Source organism: Bacillus rossius, chromosome 5, assembly GCF_032445375.1.
Source record: "Bacillus rossius redtenbacheri isolate Brsri chromosome 5, Brsri_v3, whole genome shotgun sequence".
NCBI lineage: Eukaryota > Metazoa > Arthropoda > Insecta > Phasmatodea > Bacillidae > Bacillus > Bacillus rossius.
In genome coordinates, this window is record NC_086333.1 from 68,957,656 (window position 1) to 68,974,946 (window position 17,291).

At 34.4% G+C, this 17,291-nt stretch overlaps 1 protein-coding gene across 1 annotated transcript in view; it reads right to left on the minus strand.

Annotated features, from left to right (window-relative positions):
• LOC134532292 (uncharacterized) overlaps nucleotides 1-17,291 on the minus strand; it is a 45,715-nt gene that overhangs the window by 22,062 nt on the left and 6,362 nt on the right. Inside the window, exons 3-6 of the mRNA XM_063368711.1 lie at nucleotides 17,035-17,182; nucleotides 15,710-15,849; nucleotides 14,413-14,565; nucleotides 9,820-9,969 (exon numbers count right to left, since the gene is read on the minus strand). Of these exons, the coding sequence (XP_063224781.1) occupies nucleotides 9,820-9,969; nucleotides 14,413-14,565; nucleotides 15,710-15,849; nucleotides 17,035-17,182 (591 nt within the window). The remainder of the gene's footprint in view (nucleotides 1-9,819; nucleotides 9,970-14,412; nucleotides 14,566-15,709; nucleotides 15,850-17,034; nucleotides 17,183-17,291) is intronic.

Genomic DNA, 17,291 nt, shown 5'->3' on the forward strand with positions numbered 1-17,291 from the left:
CAGCAAGGTTGGCTCAAAATGTGACGATCTCTGGCGAGGATGGCGCATTTTACACCAAACTCCGGTAATACTGGCTCAAACTGTGACGATCTCCGGCAAGGCTGGTTTACATTACACCGATATCCGGCAAGACTAGCTCAAACTGTGACAATCTCCGGCAAGACTAGCTCAAAATGTGACAATCTCCGGAAAGACTAGCTCAAACTGTGACGATCTCAGGCAAGGCTGGTTCACATGGCGCCGATCTCCTGCAAGTCTAGCTCAAACTGTTGCGTTCTCCAGTAAGTCTGGTTCACAAGACGCCAATTACTAACTAGACTGGCTTACACTGTGACGATCTCCAGCAAGGCTGGGCACATGGCACCGATCTCCGACAAGACTGGCTCACACTGTGACGATCTCCGGCAAGGCTGGTTCACATAGCGCAGATCTCCGGGAAGACCGGCTCACACTGTAATGATCTGCGTCAAGGCTGGGTTCAAACGGCGTCTCCTTTCTAGCAAGATTGATTCACACATGGCGTCACTCTTCAGCCACACTGGTTCACACTGCAACGCTCTTCTGAAAGGCTGGTTTCTCGCGTCACCGTTCCCACTGCGCGGTGCTGCCTTTCCGCTGTGAACGCGTCACTTCCTGTAAAGCCCTGACCCTCGATTGGAAACCAATCGTCATGCTTCCGCTGCATTTTTTGACACGGGAAGCGTAAATCTCTTACGTTTTTGATCCCAACTATGTTTTGTGCAAAATTCTGGCACAAATCTAAATCAAAATGCTCGAACTTTGACTTAAAACACTGTTATCTGGGTCAAAAGTGATGTGTTTGACCATCCGAAAGCACATTCATGACAAGTATTTACGTAACTATGCCACTGAGTGGGTTCCTGTAAGCGGGAGAGGACGGGAAGTTAGCAAGTCAACGTTGGCAACATATCAGCATGTCTTCTTGATTCTTTCGTACGTTTTCCCGTCATTAGCTGTGCATTAATGTACTTCGTACCTATCAGTGTTAATTTTTTACTACATTTTATGATGTTTTTGATCCCCTAGAAACGAAGAAAGAAATTCATCCAATGTATATCTCAAAACAATTAAAATAACATTTTGAACGACCGATGACGTGGTAAAACTAAAGTACTTATAAGTCAATTAGCTAACCACTCGACTATGCACAATCTTTAGGGTTGAAAAAAAAATGCAGTTGAACATTAGTGGCTTCTGCACGCTGAAGCAGTGGAGACGACAGCGTGGGCTACGTCATTAGCAATTCAGTGCCCAACTTGATCATGCACTTCGCCAGGCTGCGATGAATGACATTATTTCCTGCGACACCGCAACCTGCTTTGTTGCGTTCGGAGTCAATAAACAATAGTGTCGCAACCACTGCCGAGAGTCGCTGCGATTATCGCCAAGGTGGCCTGAGGGACATCGTAGAAGCTACACATATAGATCACATTATATAATTGGCTTATTTTCATTAGAACTGTAACGCAAAATGAACACTCGTGTTATTCAATGCGTTATTGTGTAATATTTGAAGTACTTATTCCATCAAGAAATTTACATAAATAGACATATTTCCTTGATTTGTTGAAAATTATATGAGCGAAGTAACTATAGTGCTATATATTTTTTTAACGTGAATAACATTGCTGATGTGATGAATCTAAGTTATTTCTGTAATATTTGTCTAGTTTATTATCTTTATTATTTAACATTATAGTATGTCCAACTATGGTTGTTTAAAATAAAAGATAATTTAATTTAATCAATATTCTTATTTATAGTTCATATTTTTTTAAACTTTGCGAGCTTACCAAAATCAACTTTTAAAGTTATATATATATATAGTTTTGATCTAAGTAGATCCTTACAAGTAGGTCATTAGATTAACTATTCTTTAAAATAATAGTTTTATGTTCCTGAAATTTTCACGTTCAAATATCAAACTTGCAGCCCATAAAAGTATTGCTAAGCATAAAAATGTATAAATGTCAGGACATAATGTACCGGATTACAAAACTCAACGAGAACACAAGAAACATTTTCCTTAGTATTGAAAAGATCTTACTTTTTTGAATTTTCAAGGAAATTTGTGAAATGTGTGAGCAATTAATTAACCAGAAATGTTAATTAACCAAGAAGTTATTAGGATAACATGTTATTTTATTATTTACACTTGCATGTTTAGTTATTAATTTTTTATTTAGATATTAAAAACAACTACTCTAAGTGCAATTTCAAAATTCAACAGGGTTTTCATTTTGTAGTTGGCATAGATGATTTCGTCAGTAATAAAGTGTTACAGATACATCAATGATTTTCCAGGTATGAGTGACACACAGATAATAACTGAGAGAGTAAATATAAATTATTATCCAATTTTAGTCATATGTACGTGTATGGCGATTATTTTGCACAATATCATATCTCTTTAAGTAGAAGTTCATATATTTTAACGTGAAAGTCTGACATTACAAGGTTAAATCATGTCTTACCTACCTTATAATCATAAGAATATGAATATTCAAATGATTCAGCAACCAACTTCATACTTCCAGCTGAACAATAGCTTGTATTCTCAATAACAAGTTTTATTTCAGATGAAAATAACTACGCTTGCAAAATGCCAGAATCTGTGAAACTAGCGACCTAGTGATTCTAAGGTAATGCAAAAAGACATTTTATACAAACGACACAGCCACTGGAGGCCGTTACAAGATGGCAACCGTAACCAAAAGTGCAACATTTGGGGATTGGGGTACAATATTGGAATACAAGATGGTGACTGAGGCCGAATGTTAAGGTCGATCTTATGTGATGAGATAGAGCGATGCTAGCACTCTCTAGGAGTAAACAGAGGAAACAAAGATGTCGGTATCCAAGATGGCGGTATCCAGCAGAATAGAAAAAAAAACATGACGGCTATGACATCATCCAAGTTGGTGGCCTCCAGCAGACAAAAAAAATGGCGGACATGATTTCAGAATAAAGAAGTGTCTATGACATCAGATCCAAGATGTCGGACATTTTATTAGAATTCAATATGGCAGGCTTAACGAAAATTGCAACTTTCTACAATCCAAGATGGCGACCATAACAATAAGTGCACTGTTGTCATACACATACAAGATGGTGTGCGTAACGAAAAGTGTAGTATGAGTGAGTGGAGCACTCGATTTAAATATGGCAGATCCAAAATGTCGGATCCAAGAGGGCGGAAATGACATCACTATTTAAGATGATGACCATTAAGAAATTTCCAAAATTTTGGGATTCGGGCGCTCGATATCAAGATGGAAAAATTAAAGGTCAAAGGTCAAGGTCATACAATATGGACGCCGTGACGTCAGAGGTGGCCTTGAGGTCAGAGGTCGGTCGGCACTGCCACCTAAAACCGAAGCCAGGCGCAGGAAATACATTTGTATACTACTCACTCCCTGCATTTCCAACGTAGATAGCGCTACCTATTATTAATTTAATATTTTGTTCAAAGATTTGGCGTGATCTAAATGGCAGAATTGTTTGAATAAACAGTAATATGCACAGTATTTATTTATGGTGTGAGTATTTCAACAGTGAGTAATAGTTATCGTTAATTAATCATTATTGATCTATAATAATTTATATCCTGATCCGTTATTTTGAAGTAAGTAATAATTTTGATAATTCACATTTATTTAAAAATTATAATTTTTTCTCTTTTTATTTTTTGCCGTATTACCCCTAACGATAGAATTACGAGATGAGGTTTGAATTTCCAAAGAAATTTCACTTATATCATGTGTACTGAGTTAAACGCGCTTTTTTATTATTATATTGGCGATTAATTTCTGCTTTGAATGATAATAATGTGTGCTTGCATATTTTTAAAATTAAGTATAACTTTTTTGAAATGCCTTTTCAGGTTCAGTTCTTTATATTTTTGGTCCAGTCGTCCCCCGCGTGGTTTTTTGCAGCAGTGAGACTACCCTCCGTGGCCTAGAGCGGTCATGACCATCCAGCAAATTTTCATGTTCTGCCTTTTTGCTAACTTTTCCAATAAATCGATCAGAAACGTGAAGACAGAATGATTGAAAAGTAAACTTTTGTCCTGATTATTTATTTTGAACATTGAAGACCCAAAACAATATAACCAATATTCTAATTTAATGGAGGCAGACATAAACAGAATTAATTTTGTTCTCGTCGGATGAACTCCGTCTGCATTTAATATTCTCTAAATTTCTTACCAAGACTGTATCTACCTTTGAATTTGTAGCTAAAAACTATATTTTTTTTCAAAAATAAATAATTGGAAATATAAGCGTGTGGATAATGGTTAATTCAACACTGCTAAGCTGGTCGTTGATGTAACATTATTCTATTTAAACTGAGCGTAACAGAATTATTTTTAATGGATGTAAAATGTGGGCTTTAAAGTAGATTTTAATCTGCATGTTAGAACTAAATTTTACTATAAACAAATGGTTTATTGATAACTTATTTTATATGCTTATACTTCAATTACCATCCTTGCCCCTGATATAAGCAATTTCAGAATACGGGTCGTTGTGAGTGTTGCACACCTGCCAGGCGTTTACATTTTTCGTTCTTAACTAGCTACAAGCGAATTCAGCCCAACGATGGACTAATAACACGCTAAGACAAAAATTTTGATTACGTTTAGTTAAACATCATCCAGACGTTAATTGTTAAAACTTAAATGTTTTTTTTTAATTATATAGAAAAAAAATATCAGTTGCTCAGTTCCAAATTTAAAAATGTGTACCAGCCTTGGGAAACACTTTAAACTTCACTCGTATTTGAGTTTTCAACTTTTTTTCCGCTATGATTCCACAACCAAAGTGTATAGATTAAATTCAGACTCATCCTGTAAAATTACTAATTTTACCTACCTAATTCAATTTCTTAAAAAATATATATATTTTTTTATTTTAATGTAGGTAAGCCCATTAATAATAATATTAATAATAACTCATGATTTGGTTGATCTTTGAGCCCAACAAAACTAAAATTTATTTGCTGTCCATTTAACTTATTTTTATTTGCTAGCCTTTTCCAAAGTATGTTACGTATTAATATTATAAAGAAAGTCCAAGCACTGTAACAAATTTTACTTGTGACATTGCAGCTACTTTGCTTTGTTTGTAAATCACCTTGAACTTCTGGTATCAACGGAAAATATATACCGAATGAGTAGTATATGAATGGGGCTCCGTCAGCTGGTTCCGGTTCGAGGTGAAGGTGGCGGCTTCCACTGCCTCGGGACCTACATATCCGACGACGTCACGGCGGCCATCTTGTATGACGAGGTGAACGTTGATCTTTTCTTTACGATCGCCATATAGGATTGTGACGTTGGGGTGGCCATCTTGGATAACCTTAACATTCGGCCTCATTTGCCATCTTGTATTATACAAACTTGTCATCGAGCGCCCCAATCCCCTAATGTTGCACTTTGTGTTACGGTTGCCTTATTGGATTGTGATGTCACGACGGCCATCTTGGATGACCTTTGACCTAATCCCCGAATGTTGGAATTTGCGTTTGGATCGCCATCTTGAAATCTAATAACATGTTCGCAATCTTAGAGCTGATATCTCAACCACTCTTTTTTAGATTCTGACGACACAGCCACCGTCTTGTTGTCGTCTGCTGGAAGCCGCTATCTTGGTTGAAGACACGACCACCATCTTGTTTTTTTTTGTTTCACTGGAGGCCGCCATCTTTGATACCAATATATTTGTTTCTGCTGTTTGTTCCTCGAGAGTGCCAGCTTCGCTCTTTCTCGTGCACATAAGATCGATCTATTTTCCATTACCTGCTAATATTATTGTGTCCTTACCGACACAATAAATTTAATTTTTTACAAACTTTATTAGCAGTGATGTGATTAGAACCATAACAACTCGGACCTCTAGGTTGGAAAACTTACGCCTTTGACTGCACGGCCATAGAAACATTTACTAGACCTAGAAGTAATAAGGTATATATAATAATAGCATACATGCAGACTTTGTATTTTTTATTTTGAAGGAATATTAGCATCACCTGTTCGATACCAAGCTACATATAATATTTCTACTCGAGTATTTTTTAAGTTTAAATCTATAAAATGTATATGAGAAATCACTGAGATTTGTTGATTCACTGTAAATTTTCTAAATCAAATTTAATTTTTAGCTTCAAAAATGTTTGTCAACTTTGAATTATTGAAATTAACACCAAAACATATAGGATAGTTGTATTTGTAACTATATTTCTGGATGCGAATTACACGTAGTTTCCGCACCCGCCGCTATATTTCGCTGCCGGAGCAGATACTTCCAACTATTAAATCATTTAATTTGCAGAGCGAAATTTGTAAATATATAATAAAACTGCTCCAATAAAAGCAATAAAAAGTTTGAAAAAAATATTAAACCTAGGCTTTTGACCTGATTTTCGATAAGAAATTTTATTAAAATACTGCCCTTCTTGTTAAAATTAAATACACAGCTAATGATGTAAACTATCCCTTTAGATTTGTGAATTTTAGTTTGCGTCATCTACCAGAGATGGTAGTACCGTTGTTACACATTTCGTTCTATGCAACTTCGATTCCAAATCACGAAATTACTACTACCAAACGTATTCCGAGAGCTAAGACGTTACGCAAAAAACATTGTACGTAAGCGTTTATTTTTATATTTATTTTGCGCCGCTTATAAGGGGAATGATCATAATGACGCGATATTTAGCTGTCACGTCGCGTTCTAAGCTGTCACGCTGCTCTGTTTTAATTCCCACATAATATGTGAGTTCAAGTGTGCTTTTATTGCGACTGTAAGTCTATTCGTTTCAGCGGTTACTTATCTTTCTTATTTTATGTTTTTTTTTTAATTTTTTTGGCGAAGATATTTGTCCCGACTTCAAAACACTTATTTTTATCTGAAACAGTTTATGTCAAAAAGTAAAAACATTGGTTTTCTGTAAAGTCGGTTTACGGACGATAGTTTAACGTGGCAACGTCATAACAAAACATTAATGAAATGATTGCATACTTTATGAATAAAATTGAATTATTTTATTTTAATAATAAAAGAATAAATACTTGAAATTATACTAGTAATCAGATTTTTAAAATGCAAGAATAATTAACCTTATTTGCCGAAATTGTTGTTGTAATAAGCAATGAAAACCACATTAACTTTTCACTTCACTTTATAAACAGTCGAGTGGAAGAGAGATAGATGCGGTGCAAGCGTACAATGAGCGTAACGAGACATAGCGTAACGGAACAATGGGCGTATTGGGACACTTTTTAGTGCGTGCAGCCGGCGTTCATCGATTTATTAGACGTTGTCACATCAAAAAAGTATTGTTTAAAGAAGTGATTCTAATATCATTTAAATATTGCCACATAAAATGGAAACTTCAAGTACTTTTTGGGAAAAATATCATTGGATTACTTTGAAAAAAGCAATAAATTAAGTCAGTTTGCAGTTAGTTATGAAGACAAAACAAAAAACTGATTTAAAAAGTTTGAGACGAAAATATTTAAGGTTTTTGGCCCCGAAATTGTGCACATACGCTTAATAACATACGACCTCCAAGATTATAGAGAACTCACAAGCATTTGGTTATTTATTCGGCGCATATAAATTTGAGGAAAGTCAGCATTGAGATTGAACTAGTGACACTTACTTCATAAGTGTAAAGCATTAGGGACCAAGGACGCAAGTCAGCGTTCTTCAATTTTATTCCATCCAAGGACATCAATTACTGAAACCATTTTGTCATTTAATTTTCCAAAAACAATTTAAATGTTTACTCATTTTATGATTGTAAATTATTTATCAGATATCTAATTTACTCTCGACGTAATCACATCAAGTCAAATAACACATTTAAGTTAATTGTGTTTCTGTTTCCAATTGTTTCCTTTCCAACACAATAGAAATACTCAAAATCATAAAGGATTAATGTAGTGTACTAAAAAGGTATACTCTAGTTTCATACCTTACCACATAATATATTTCATTCAATTAAAAATCTCCATATTTTAAGTATCGGTTTATTGTGCACTGCAATTTAAGATAAAAAACCTCTTTTTCTGCTGAATAGCTAAATTTTAATAAAAGCAACTGATTTATATCTGCTGAAACAATGACACACTTTGACTTCTCTGACAAACATAACTTAATTTTTAATAATTTTAACATCTGTTATAACACATATTTAATGGTATATTGTGACACCTATGCCATAATGGCGGAGTAAGGATGCACTGGTGTTCAGGTTAGCATAAAAAAATTGAAAATAACGTATATTGTGTCATGACTTATAACTAAGTACCGTGGCCTAAGTAAGAGTAATTTACGCAGCAAATAATATCACCATTTTAATTCGGAAAAATTAATTCTCAATAAATTAGTAAATATGGCATTAAAAAATATCTTAGAAAATCATTTTTTGTTTCTGAACTGCCATTCTCTAAAACGGCTATAGTGATTTATTTTAAATACACACAATTATATTTTTCAAGGATGAGAAACAGATAGATTTATGTCTCAAATTTAGAAGAAATAAATTTATTATACATTCATATTATTTAAAACACTAAAAAGGAAACAATCATTACACGATTAAATATTTTAATGTATAATGAGTGTGTGTTTTAATGTACAAAAACAAAAGCAAAGAAAATATGACAAAACATAGATATATTGATATTATTATCATGAATGAACCAAATCATTATTTAAATTGAAACATATTACCATATTAATATTGTAATTACAAGTACAATTTTTCCAAGCAAAGCCCTCCTAAGGTCTGTTCCAGTTTAAATGAAAATTTTCTAAAGTTCTTCTCACAAGACCTACTTCTGAACAGTTGTATAACCTTCCACAGGAAGTAAATTTCAAACACTTCCATGTGATTCTTGTGGCTGGAAACATAAACTCGCGCGAATGGAAGCAGTTATGACTTTCAAGTCGCAACTGAAAAATAAGTAATTTTTGTATTTTTATTTAAATGACGTAGAAAAACAACGTTTGATTAAAAGTTACAAAAAATGTTGGCAGCAGATTCCTTGAATAAAAATATATCCAAACAGTCGAGATGGAGCATGTAATAGTGAAAGTAAATCTTAACAAACTGGACCGTTTCAAAGAGACGACTAAAAGTGCTCTTTCTTTTAATTTTTTTTTATTATGACAAAACAGAATGTGAGTGAGTCTTCCAGTACTTCGCCAGTGATGCGCAACATCTTATCTCAGTAACGAGCTAATAAACGCAAAATTGTGCTTTAAACTAAATTTATTTGTACGCGAATCACACGTAGTTTCCGCATCCGCCGCTATAACTCGCTGCTGGAGCAGATACGTATAATATTGAATCATCCGATTTACGGCGAGAAAGATTAAATTGTGCAATGAAACCGCTCCGATAAAAGCGACAAGGGATTTTCACTAGAAAGCTGACCATCTTGTTAAAATTCACTAAAACGTTCTTTCGTGAACGTTGGCTCGCGCCATCATCCCCGCACAGATGGCAGCACCGTGGTTGTTGTTACACGTTTCCGTTCCTTGGTTCCGGCCAAACGCCGTGTACTGATAGCTAAGATGTTACACATTATAAATAAAAAAACAATACGAAGAGACATCAATATGGCGCAACTTTCCTCGCCGGCTTGATGAAACCCCACTGCGGCCCGGAATCAGCGATGACTGGAAAGGCGATATTCGCTTGCGCGGACACCACAGCTAGTGTTCGGCGGGGGAAAGCACACGAGACACAACTTTGGGCTGACGAGGAGAGGGAGAGCCGCCCTTCAAGGGTCGAAGATGACGTCGTAGGCGACCTTGTCGGTCACCTTGGAGATGATTTCCAGTATCAGCGTCTTGAGGACCTCGATCACGGCGTCCTTGACCTCCTTGTACACCTCCTGCCAGTTCTCGTTCAGGAACATGTTCATGTTGTCACCTGCGGGGCAGAGAACACAGTACTCGCCAATGATTTCTCGACGCGAAGCATACGTAGTTTCCGCACCTGCCGCTAGAATTCGCTGCAGGAGCAGATACGTGGAATATCAAATATTAAATCATATAATGAAACGGCTCTGATAAAAGAGAAAAAAAGTCTTAAAAAAAATACTAAATCCCGGTTTTGGACCTGATTAGTTAAAATCCATTAAACTCTGTGAAATTAGGTTCGCGCCACTAGCCACAGATGGCGGCACGCGGTTTCACATTTCCGTACCATGATAGTTCCGTTCTATTCATGAAATTAATTCTTCCAAATGCCGTATACCTAGAGCTTAGATGGTTACAGGTCAAAAATTTCCTTTCCTTTTACAAAAGATTCCTTCGGAAACCAGTTGTCAAGAAATCGTTTGTAATACTGCAAGGAACATAATGTAGGTTTACAGTAGCTTTGCTTCTGGGTTGTAGCCGTATCCTTGGCGAATATTTAACCGACGTTTCGGTCGACATAGCAGTCGCCATCTTCAGGGAGCAGTCATTAGGCAATTGCTCCTTTATGATGGCGACTGCAATGTCGACCGAAACGTTGGTGAATTATTCGCCAAGGACACGGCTACAACCCAGAAGCCAAGCTACTTTAGACAATGGCCGTGAAAGCCTACGAACATTAATATTGTAGGTTTGTTCAACGCATGGCTATGGTTAATTGATTCATATATTGAATAAGTTTTTCCAGATGATAATGGATATTTCTTACGATAATTGGCGCATAAATTTTTATTTGAATTGATAATTCATTCAGGCATATTTTTTTAAACCGTGAAAAAATTAATCCAGTATTCAACAATTTGACTTTATTGTGTTAAACCGTTTTTACTAACATGCGCAGCTAATAATGGAAAACTATCCAATGGCTTACAAATAACTTTAACTATTGGAGGTACTGGGACAACACAAAGCACAAATATTCGGACAAGAATCTGAACCCAGAATTACTGCAAACACTATTTTTTAGTGGTTTACAAGTTAATGTACAAATTTACAAATAGATGTAATTTTACGTGAATATTTTCTTTCCATTTAGAAAAAAAAGCTTGGAACACGTTAAGAGTTTAGAGTTATTCACGATTAGCTAACGCTACTAACAGGGCTTATTCCTGGTGTAATTTGGAGAGGAGTTTGTCACATGAATGTGGATCCTATACTTGACTAAAACCATCATGGCCCTGCCTCAACAATTGGTCAATCATGTCAACATTATTTATAAAGAATGTGCCGTTACTCAAAGTCAAGCAGAGAAGAGAGCTGATAGAACGATTAAATCAAGGTTCTGATTAAAAGATTAAATTAAATATTGTCATTTTTTTCAAGTTATTGCCATTCATTTTTACGTTTAGAAATCAACACCATGCACCAAATAAGTATTTTTTGTGACTACAATTTTTATACGAAATCATAAATAACCCTAGTAGCCTATTTATTGATAACAATTCAAAATAAAAATAAACATACCATACTATTAAAAAATAAATAATTGGGTAACTTTTACTAAGTAAAAACATTTACCCTGCTAAAATGCAATTTTTTTTTTACTTTAATGAGTCTTTTTTTTAATATCTTGTTAAGTTAGCGAAGTAAATTTGATTACAGTAATACTAATAAAATTTAAGCGATGAAATTATTTTTGCCGGATATTTATTTTCTCAAACCTACAGAATGTTTGATTTTATTTTGAAATGTTATCAATAGTTGGGTTATTTAGGATTCCGTTGAAGTATTTGTGATATGGTGAAAATTAAAATATATATATATATATTAAAAAAAGCCGAACTATGACACTTATCAAATTTGGGTTGTTGGGTTCAAAATTGTGATTTACTGGCCTATAAAACGTTATAGGATTGACGTTGAATTATTGGACATTCCGTATAAAGTAAGCATTCACTTGGGAGGGTTCTTTCAGAATTTAACATTTAAAAGAGTATAATAGGATTATAAATCAATATAGAAAAAAAATAATGGCACATCAATCTGCTCGTATTCTCAAGATACTTGTGGTACCAGCCGTCGCACTCAACATCGCTGCGATGATTGATACGTACGTAAGTCGATGTCGCAGGTGATAATTAGACTGCTTGCACTTGTATATAAACTTTCGAACAGTTGTAAATATTTGACTTAAATGAATGTATTAGACAAAGATACGCAATTACTAGTCTACCCCTGTTTAAATATATAAAAAAACACATTACAACCAGTTTAAATAAGCAAAGGCTTGTGTCCAATATACGTTAAATGAATCTTTCCCATTGCAAGTGTAATTCAATAAGCGTAAAGTAAAACTTCAGTGAGATTAGTGTAATCTAGAAGTTTGGAAGTTAAAAAAAGTATTAATAATATCATATGTTTATTTTGCATCAAAATTTATTTCCCCTTTCGTTTACTCCCTCATATTTAACCACAGAAAATTTAGCGTTTGACAAGAATGCATTATGCGAAAACGTCTTACCTACACATTTTCCACAATCCAGCCTTTATATATTTAGATTTATGTACTTTTTGATGATTTCTACTGAAAATGAATATCAGTTTAATGTTAAAAGGTTCATGACTTAAAAGGAATGATAATTTCAAATATAATTTCACAAGCTAAAAAGTCATAAGAAATTTTCACCGATTTGCTGCGTAGGGAATTTTCTTTTTAAACATTTGTGTAAATATGCTGTTAAGTTAATTAATGCTCTCATGTGTGGTAACAATAATTTATTAACGTTAAGGTAAAATAACTTAAACTTTTATACTTAATGTTACCTGAATTTTATGTACAATTAATATTAGTTACAAGTCTGCGGCTAATTACTAGAGCCACATTTACGTGCCTTTTACGAATTCACTTCACTCCAAGCTTACACGTGATAAAGCCTTTTCGGAGTGCTCATTGGTCAGTAATAAGGTCATATCCTTTGGCGGGTCACACGTGATTGGGTAACCACATCTTCTCTGTGTGTACAACCGGCTGTGGGTTGTCAAGGAACTGTCAAGAACACTGTAGTCCAATGATCTACTTGAAGTAAATGTAAAGTGTCTTCAAGTCCACTTTGCTGCCCAATGAATCCGAAAAAAAATTATACGTGGCTCTATCAAATACTTATGAGGCATTCTTTCAATAGAAGTTTTTTATTTTATTATTTTTTTAAAATTTCAAAATATATATATTTTTTTTGCAATGTCATACAAACATCTTTTTTCTTTTATCATGATATTAATTTTTTATTTTTATTTATATTATTTATCTTCATTTTATTTATCTATTTCTATTAATCTTGATATTAATTTTTTTTATTTATTTCATCTAGGGTATTGTTTTCGATTTATTGTGAATATGTTTTTTAGTATAGCATGATTTATACATATTGTTTCATAATCTTACAATAATTTTCGTAATATTTTTATGTTAAATTATAAACATGTTCTTAACCTAGCTATACATATTAATAAGAACGGAGAGTAAAACGCTTATTTCCCTCACAACACAGGCATTGTACTTAATGATTTGATCAGAGTTAGATTGGTAACGTGATAAGGTTATTCACTTTCAACCACGGTGATAATATACGCTAGATCTCTGTTGAGACTTCTGAGTTTTATCAGAGTACTCTCATTTCTTTAACCTATACGTTCCGACACTGCCTCAGAGATAAACAGAAAAATGTGAAGGACTCTACTTCCATAAATTTTGATAATAAGTTGTTTTAACCCAGCCGTCAGGTTTTTTACTCAAACACACACTCACACACTATATTTTTGATGTGTAAACATCTCAGCTCTTGGTATACGGCATTTGGTAGGAGTAATTTTGTGAATGGAACGGAAATCGTATGTAACGGAAATGTGTAACCACGGTGCTGCCATCTGTGGCGGATGTTGCAAAATCAAAATTCACAAAGCCTGTGGGAGACTTCATAGTTTTATCTGTATAATGATGTTTAAAATGATGTGCCCTATTTTATAACATTATTTTTTGAAAATCAGATTCAATGTCGGTGTTTAGTAATTTTTTTCCCCCCAGTCAATTTTGCTTTTATAGGAGCCGTTTTCACTCTGCGAATCGAATGATTTGATAGTCGACATAGATGCTCCAGGAGAGAATTCTAGCGGTGGGTGCAGGAACTTCATGTGGTTTAAATTCAGAAATGCAATTCGAAACGCAATTATGGTTTAAACATTGGGATTATTTTTAAATGATTTAAAGTTAAATTTCATGTTCGAGCAACATTTTACGAGTTTATTTGCAACAATGAGAACACGCGAATTCGCTCGTAACGGAGATAAGATGTTTACACATCCACTGGAAAGTACTGAAAGACGCTCTCACACTTTTATTTCTAGTTAGTTCACAGGTTGTAGTGGTTCGTATCCGAAGTGCAACAATCACGCAACTCACCCAAAGCCTTGTCCCCGTTGAACAAGTTCTGCAAGTCGAAGTACGCCTGGTCTATCTCGAATTGCAGCTCGCTGTCCTTCAGTTTAATGTACTCCAATCCGTCTTCGTGCTTGACGAGATCGAAATTGGTCTTGAACTCACCTCGTGCATTATCTGGAAAACAAAATATTCAATTATTCTGGGCGAAAAATTTAACTTATAATTTACGTTTAAACACACAGGGTATGATTCAGCATACAATTTTTTTTTTTTAATTTTATCTCCTGTAAAACACTTTTTTAATTATTTAACTGTGATACAAACACTCAGCGTATACATGATAAAAACTATCTCTAAAAAATAATACCTTACTACGCACACGTTTCATGAAACAAAATAAATTAAATGAGAGTCGGATTAAACGGGAAACGGTTATAAGAAATTTAAAAAAATATGTGTGCACGTTTTAATGTTGCAAGATTTCAATTCAGTGTATTTCTTAGATGTTACCATTCTCTTTATGAACAAGCTTTCGTTTGGTATTAATTGACCTACGTTTTCCCCTGATAATTTAAATAAATACTCGAAATATTTCTTCCAAATTTTCCTGATTGCATTTCAGAACCGGAAATTAAATGACAAATACATCCACTACACAGTTTTGTACACGCGCGTACGCAGAAAGAGTTTATAGATAAACATACTCTTGAAAAGACATGCTTTACAAATGCAATCATACAACATTTAAAAATATCTAATTCTTAATAGCAGGGTGCATAAATACATCTTAAGTTTTATGCATTTACTTTTTCTTAATACTTATGCACATAAATCGATAATTGATATACATACTCTTGAGAATACATGCTTCCAGAAAGCAAAAATTGTACTATTAATAGGGTCTTAATCTTAATAGCTGTGTGCATTAGTACATTTTAGGTTTTATTAATTTACTTCTTTCTTATTACTTGTGGCAGAAAGTGTTTATGGATAAACAAACTCTTGAGAAGAGACGCTTCAGGAAAACCACAATTCACTATTAATTAGGGTCTAAATCTAAACAATTGGGTGCAATAGTTCATTATAAGTTTCATATTTGCTATTAATTTTAGCAGAAAGTTTTTTTTATGAATAAACATGCTCTTGAGAAGACGAGATAACAGACAGAAACAGTGTATCATTAATTAGAGTCTAAATATGAACAGCTGGGTGCATTAGTTACATTTCAAAATTTTGTGATTTCAATTCAAAAACAAACACCGTTGGATGGAAATATATTTATTTCATAAAATAAAAATATACTTCTGTTAATACTCACTCAAAGTTAGATTAAAGTCACCTTCTCCCCTGATGGGGATAAGTAAGATCTTCCCGTCGACAACATACTTTGAGATTAACTGCAGATAATTCTCTTTGATTTCCAGCTTCACGCTCACAAATTTTTTGTTGAGATCAATACTGAAACAAAAAAAAAACAATAGTTCATAAAAATATCAAGAACTATAGCGTGTTCCTTAATTTAACTGTGCTGTCTAAAATTAAAATAATATCTGAAGTAGCTTGGCTTCTGGGTTGTAGCCGTGTACTTGGTGAATAATTCACCGACGTTTCGGTCGACATTGCATTCGCCATCATCAGGTAGCACTTACCTACTGCTCCCTTGATAGTTTTAGGGTCGAGTCGCGACCCACTGTTTGGGAACCGCTGATCTATTGAATAAAATCATGAAAATATTGTTTTGTAATTTGGAGCAAGAAATTTTAATTTGCGTGTTCTTTTTTTATATACGCCAATTTGTGCATCCCGAAGATGCCCGAGTGAACTTCGGAAATATTTGGGCATGGCTTCGTTCCCTTTTAATTGTAGACTCCCCGCCAATTAAAATTCATCTCGCAATTTACACACAGTTCAAGATCCATTAAAAATTTAAATCACTGAAATCAGACATGGAAAAGGAAAAAAAACTGTTTTCGTACTTGAAAAAAAAGCCGATCAAATGTTTGAGCGTTTGATTCTAAAAAAATGTTTCTTTCCTTACGGTTAGTACATAATTTATTGGAATTCTGTAAAGTCACTGGCGTCTGGTACTTAATTCATTTAATGATCAAAATTGAATGAATACAGGCAAAAGGCACTATGCCATGGTTTTTGAAATTTTTTTTGTTTAATCCCTGCTGTTAAGAAGGCCAAATTTATAGTATTTTAAGTCAGAAAAAATTTTTATGGCAATAAAAATATTTTTGTACTAATATTTCGTATTTTGGTTTCTGTATCTACTTAATGAAACTCTAACACTGATTGAAGACATCGTACAGCTTGAACCAGTGACTCTAGAAGCATGGAATTTCGCATAGGATTTCCTTATATAGTGTAGATTGAGAAATTAGAAAGGATTTTTGAACATTTATCCCCTAAGCGGGTAAAATAGGGGATGAAATTTGTATGGAAGTGTGCAATTTTTGAACTCCTAATAATTGAAATTGATTTTTAATATCCTGTCAATAAATAAAGGTCAGTTTTGTCAGCTTTTTTTTGGTAGTTCATCAAAAATTGAGGCTGGGGAATCTCATCTGGTGCAAGGCTAGTCTCTAACATAAAGCCCGATTCAAACATAAACGTAAGGGAAGTGAACGTTGGACCCACTTGATTTGCGTCACCTCCGCTTGCTTCACGCCGTACACGGAAGCCTTGTTGAGGGTGAGAGTGAACTTGACGCCTCCCGTGCCTTCGCTGACCTTCACCTGCTCCAACTGTAGAGGGTTGAGCACGGGTATGCGCAGGTAGCTGTCACCTGTAGGCAGAAATAAAAAAAAAAATAATAATTGTGAGCGCGGAGTCAGAAGACAGAAGAGACAGAAGAGACATAAGTGAAACATTTTGCTTTTTTTAGGTATAGGTAG